The 6,213-nt window shown below is 38.5% G+C and overlaps 1 protein-coding gene across 1 annotated transcript; it reads right to left on the reverse strand.

Annotated features, from left to right (window-relative positions):
• Positions 1-387: 387 nt before the first annotated feature.
• On the reverse strand, positions 388-5,933 carry PRL (prolactin). Its single transcript, XM_010291779.1, has 5 exons — positions 5,607-5,933; positions 3,954-4,135; positions 3,438-3,545; positions 2,797-2,976; positions 388-881 (listed from the first exon to the last, which is right to left on the reverse strand). Exons 1-5 carry the CDS (start codon positions 5,632-5,634, stop codon positions 690-692), a joined length of 690 nt encoding a protein of 229 aa, XP_010290081.1. The 5' UTR covers positions 5,635-5,933; the 3' UTR covers positions 388-689.
• Positions 5,934-6,213: the final 280 nt, after the last annotated feature.

Genomic DNA, 6,213 nt, shown 5'->3' on the forward strand with positions numbered 1-6,213 from the left:
TTTCCAACCTTAGTGATTCTATGATTTTATGATTCTCCATGGACTGCATGGAGAATCAATGGCTATGTTATCCAGGATGGATTTCTTAACTTTCTCTCCTCTACACAGACAGTTTTGTTACAGAGTAAAACATCAATCCATGTAGATTGGATTTTAAACCATACTTTTAGTTTAGGGTAGTTTAGTGTAATAGGTGATTAATCTGCTTATTGATATCCCTCCTTCCCCCACTCCCCCACCTTTTTGGAGGGGGGGATAAAGAGCAATGGAAGTAAGATATCCTGTCATCAATAGCTGGAGACTGAGATCCAAAAAGAGAAGCTACTGCTTAAAGGTATAAACCGTAGCAGCTGTTTTTCATTCACTGATACCACTCAGTGTAACGCATTTTTGGAATTAATAACATTTTTATTTGTATCTGCATGATCTGGTTATCACTGAAATGCTACTAGGTGAGGAGATTAGACAGAAAAGTGGATTCTTGTCATACAAGTAATTTATAACATTTTAAAACACCAGGATAAATGGTGCTAATATTTGCAGCCAGAATTCACACAAACATGCCTGAAAGTTACTGATGATTCTGACACTGTACAGTGTGACTTTTCATAAAGTTTGCAATGAAAAGTGGCGAAGCAATAGGAACATCATGATGAATGATTTCAGCAAGTGAATAGGCCCATGAGTACCTAACAATTGCTATCATGGATTAGGCGGCACTTCAGAAGTTTGAGATAGTTGTCAATTTTGTGGGAATCTCGGCGGAAGCAATGCAGCAGGTTGTAAAAGGCAAAGAGTCTGGAGTCCTCATCAGCGAGCTGAAGGGATGGAAGGCCTTCCCACTGAGAGTAAACTTCATTTCCGGTCTCACCAGAATGAACCTAAAGACACAAAACGATACAGTAGTAAATGATAATGAATCTGACTAGATGTAGAACAGAGCATTTAAAATACTGGCCTTGAGGAATGCTGGTTGCTAGTGTATGGCTTCTAAAGTGTTTCCTGTTCTGCTTCCCACTGTTCTTTATAATGTTCTATATCTTTATGCAGATTTTGAATTAATCTGTCATATTTTTCAGTTTATTTCCCTAAAATATGTAAAAATTTAACTGTGTCAGTAGTGTTTTAAGAGAACTAGTGTGTTAACCAATGTCCAGTGGAATCTGACTTTGCAGAGAAATCAAATCCTCCTTCATGCATGGACTCATCAGTGACGTCTCTTTTTGGTTCCCTCCACCTTGAAATTTTTGTTAGCACTTGTTCCTAGAATTGCTTTGTGTGTATCTCCAGCTTTGTCTTGGCCTGCCTCTTAGGTGGTCTCTCTGATAGAGACAGCTTCAAGAATGTGTTACCAGACAAATCTCTCAACAGTACCTCTTCAGGTGTACATCTTCAGATGTGCTGTGCCTTAGATTCCATGAAAAAAAAATAAAAAAATGTTGAGTGATAGACCTTTAATATTAGAAAACTATGCGTAGGAACTCATGTACTGAATTGGTATCTGAGGTGAAGATTGTTTTAGGTCTCCTTGTTTGAAAGAGACAATCATTAATTTTCTCATATCACAGAAATCAACCTTTCTTAGCAGGAAGGAAGTCTGTGTCTATTGGTGCTTGTGCATCTTCCTTATTTGCCACCAGTTGTACTTTGGAAAAGCACATAGGAGAGTATCAGTGGAGCCTCCATCACTCAGTTTAAGCACAGGCAAAAAAAAAGATAGTAAAAAATGTGGTTTGACACTAATGAATTTGCTAGTCTTGCCTTTGACCTCCTTCTGTAAATAATGTGAATGAGAAGATGGTGACAGGGTAACTGTAGCAGCACCTGACTTCTACTGTTATCTTGGATCCTCACCTGCACTCTTTTTACACGTGGATATGGGACAGAGATGTATTTGATTACACTGATAAATGCATTTGTGGCCTGGATGGGATAAGATTTCTGAGTGAAGAGACATCTAACTGAAAGAGAGAGAGACCATGAGTGATCCAGTGGAAAGTTGTGGATACAGTGATGGTGGCACTCCTAATTCTGTTCAACTATTCAGAGCCTGAGCAAAAGCCAGTAAAGTCAGAACCTCTCGTTAACATCTAGCTCACTGACAGAATGATATATTCAGGGACTAACAGAGGCCCCTTTAAAAATAAACAAGCTAGAGCTGATTTTATTCAGGAAAGCTTTCAAGCAATTACTGATAACAAGGGGTATTTGAGTATGGGTTTCGTCAGACAACAGCCTTGTTGTCTAACCTTACAATTGTAGGAGGAACCAAGTCAAAAAGAGAAATGAAAGATACCATGATTACTTTGCTGTATGCCATGTCTTTGCAATAGTTGAGACTTCCAGAACAGTTTTAAATACAGTATCTCTTTCTGAAAACTATACACAATACCTATATGTATACAGATGTGTATAAATATGTTAAAACATACATATAAATACGTACATGTGAAAAAACATAGATGCATCCTTAAAAAGTCAGCCTGAAAATTCAAAATACTCAAAGGTAGAATGACAATTACTAGTCCTGATGATTACACCTTCCCTTGAAGCACGACTGGGAGTATGCTAGATTATACTATGCCAGTCACATCACACTGTCTCTTCAGAAATTGCAAGATCATAGGAGAAATGAAAGCTGAAAGAAGCAAGCTGAAAAGTTCTCAGATGTGGCTGTTTTGCTCTTTTCTTTCACATCTACTATTTCTCTTCCTATTCCAGGTAGGGAGGGCCTATCACTGTATGGGTCTTCCTTACAGCAACAGGCTGGAAGGGTGTTAAGGACCTAATACTTACCCGCCCAACTATTTTCTCCATTCCCTCTAGTAGCCGCTTGTTTTGTTCTTCAATCTCTACAGCCTTCCAGAGGATGGTGTCTGGAGCTTCTTTGATTCTTTGTACTTCAGAGGCCAGATGGACCAGGGGATCATTCCAGGAGCGCAGCACTCCCAGTACTAAATTCAGTAGGTCTTCATGCTGCTTACCCACATTCAGAAAAGGCAGTTAAAATAGGAAGGCTAAATGCTGGCAGCATTAGGAGGCATTTAGAGCAATATCCTCAGACATAGTGATTAGGGAACTTATTCCAGGACCTACCACTGAACGTGGCCTATAGCCCTGTCTTAGATACCTCTGTGCAATTGCATTTTTGAAGATTGTCACTGTTGTCATCATGTTTTACAATATTAGCACTAGCAGTTACAATTTTGTAATGGAAAAAATCATTAAACCCTCTCCACGTTAAAAACTAACAAGCACAACTGTGTTTCATACCTGTGAAAAAAACCAGAACTCTATCTGATTTTCGATTAACATTTTAAAATCCAATGATTATTTTTCTTTTAAGATTAGTACTGAATGGAAGGTGCGTCTCTATTCCTGCACCCTTCCCCTCCCCACTCTATCTCACACTGAATGACACTAGAAATGGGACTTACATGAATCTGCTGAGCTTGCTCCTTATCTTCAGGAGTGGTTAAGGAGGAAGTGTGGCAGCTATTAACAGCTTTTGTAATAAAACCCCGGCCCTGAGCATAGCGTTCATCCTGGAGATCAGCAAGGACAGACATTATTGAAACAGATAAACAAGAAGAGTTTCAATTCAAACACTGTATTAACTAATTGTTCCATTGCTTTTATCACTGCTTTTATGCTGTAAAGGTCAAAAGTTTCTTGTGAGTCTTTAGAATGAAACTGGCACCTAGCAAACACAAACTTATCCCACAGATAAAGAATGATGGGGAAATGGTATCTTTTAATAGAAGTGTTGGGGATCTTAGCAATGCTCAGCACTATACACAGATGGAGTCACCATTGGGACTATCACTGTCTGTGCAGCAGTCATATTTGTTTACTTATTGAAGGATTTCATATGTTAACATATGTTTGTGCTTAAAAAGTATTAAATTGCAGTTTTATATTTTCTTGCTCTCAGGAAAAGGCAAAGTACTTACAAATTCATTGAATATTTCTGAAGAGAGGAAGTGGATGTAGTGTGAAAGTTTAACTGCTCGGTCAAAAAGTTCCCCAAGGGAAACTTGGCAATTGACGGATCCATTGGAGCAGATTGGCAAGGAAGTCACTCCTTCCTTTGTCAGGAGCATGTTGGACACCAGAAGGACCACCAGCAACAAACCTGTTCAGGTTTAAAACAAACCAAAATGGAATCACATTGACTTTTATGTGCATTTAGAAGTAGCTGTCAGAACCAGATGCTGGGTGATTTTTGGCTGTGCTGTCACATGGCTCAGAGTACCCCCTGTACCGGCTGCTGAAAATCAGTGGAGTGAAGCACTGTAATTCTGTTATCCTTTATCCCCTCTGTCATCCTGACTGTATAGCAGAGCCCACTGCAGAGCTGAGGAGACAAGGTAACCTGTGTTGCAGCGTATACTGTATTCCAAAGTATCTTACTATTGTGCCTGACTTTATTACAGAGTGATAAATGGAAGAAAAACATCAAATTTCTTCACAGTGTAAATATAGATACATAATTATATTTGCACAGATATATAAGTTTGGAAAATAAATTGGTCTTTTTTTTTCTTTTTTTTTTTTTTCCCTCCTCCTCCCACAGGGCCTTTTCTTCTTTGCAAACATTTGGAGTTTAAATTAGTTTTGTGGGAGGGTGGTTAGGTCACTCTCTTAAGGTTTTGATTGTCCTGGGAGTTCTTTCAGAAGATTTTCAGCAGCTGCGCTGCTTTGCTGTTTAGAGTTTAACCCTAAGTTGCCTACTGCTAAGAAGCCAGAGAAAAATTTGTCTGTTCTCCTGAGCTTCTGAAACTGATATAGAAGACTTTTCGTTATCTAAACCACAAAACTTCATCTGTTTAAAACTTTTAATATTAACTCAACAAGTGAAGTTTTCTATTCAGTTGAATAAAATATATACATCAAAACAATGGAAAAATTAAAAACAAATATTTAGTAAATGAATGTACTTACTAAAAGAACACCGTTCTGTCCTCTGAGAGTTTTTGTTCTGGAAATTGGCCTGCTATCTGTATTGGTCCACTAGACTTATTTGGAATGCTATATTAAATGTGATAAGTTTATTTCTAGCTCTACATTCAAGAAAAGTGCATTTACACAATATTGAAGTAAGCCTTCCTCCTCCCCCATGAAAAAGGTATATGCTGCATGCTGCAGTTAGGAAAATACTCTTGGGAATAATTCTATATCAGAAAACCTGGGACTTGTTGGCTTAGAAGGTTGAAGGTCGTTATGACAACATTCACATCAAAATTACTACATCACTTCTAGACTTGTGGATAATGACTTCTAGTCATTGCCTTCTGAGTGGTGTAGCAAAGCAGTCTGGATCCAGTCTTTCATGTGCAGGTGTCACATCCCTCAAGCCAATTTTCTGTGACACTGCCCAGTGCAAAGGTAGTCTTAGGAGACAAAAGACCAACTAAAAGTCAAGCTGCCTTCTCATTCCAAGCTTTGGACACTAAACATTTGAGGTGGAGGCAGGTTTCACCATTATTAGAAGACCAGGTGTCTAGAAGAAGTTTCGAGAGCTGTAATATTTCAGTTTCTTCCTAACTCAATCTAAATTTGAAGAAATATAAAAGTTATCAGCAAGTGAATGGCAAAAGTCTTACCTTTCAGTGAAGCCTCCTTGTTGCTCATGGTAGGGATCCTGTATTGCTCTATCAGAAAGAAGTCTCAATACTTGCTCTTATTCTCTGCAAATGCCACTTTTATATACACCATCCAGGGTCTTGCATACATTCAGAAGGTCATGGAGTTTACCTCGATAATTACAAACATCAAATTGCCTTTCTTCCCATTCATATTCAGTATTTTTTGGCTTTTTATTTTTAACTGTGAGAGGGAATTTCATTAACAAGTTCATCTGTGGGATCCTAAGGGTTGGATGAAGAGAGTACCAAAATTTTGCCCTGAATAAGGTGTAAATGCCATGGATCCTAGAAAGCTCTAGTTGTCAATTCTGAGACAGGTATTCTCAATGTTTCTTGCCTGCTGTTCCTCCTCCCCACAACTTTCTTCTCATCCTCCTTGTTTCTTCAGACATCAAGCTTGCTTATGTTAAAATTCTGGCTACTTGTGGCAGGCAAAGGATATTCTACAATGTCCACAGTGAGAGAAACAGCATAAATTGTACTGAAATTTATCCAGAGAAAAGGAATGGAGGCTCCTGGAAAGACAAGTCACTGTCTGTAAAATTATAGACATGACATTCTGGGT

Source organism: Phaethon lepturus, unplaced genomic scaffold (assembly GCF_000687285.1).
Source record: "Phaethon lepturus isolate BGI_N335 unplaced genomic scaffold, ASM68728v1 scaffold15017, whole genome shotgun sequence".
Classification (NCBI taxonomy): Eukaryota; Metazoa; Chordata; class Aves; order Phaethontiformes; family Phaethontidae; genus Phaethon; species Phaethon lepturus.

Bases quoted from the DNA above. Each gene is read 5' to 3' on its own strand.
- PRL (XM_010291779.1), bottom strand. From the start codon at position 5,634: ATGAGCAACAAGGAGGCTTCACTGAAAG. The intron at 4,136-5,606 runs GTAAGACTTTTG...AAACCTGAACAG, and splicing joins CAAGGAGGCTTCACTGAAAG to GTTTGTTGCTGGTGGTCCTT. The intron at 882-2,796 runs GTAAGTATTAGG...TTGTGTCTTTAG, and splicing joins TGGAGAAAATAGTTGGGCGG to GTTCATTCTGGTGAGACCGG.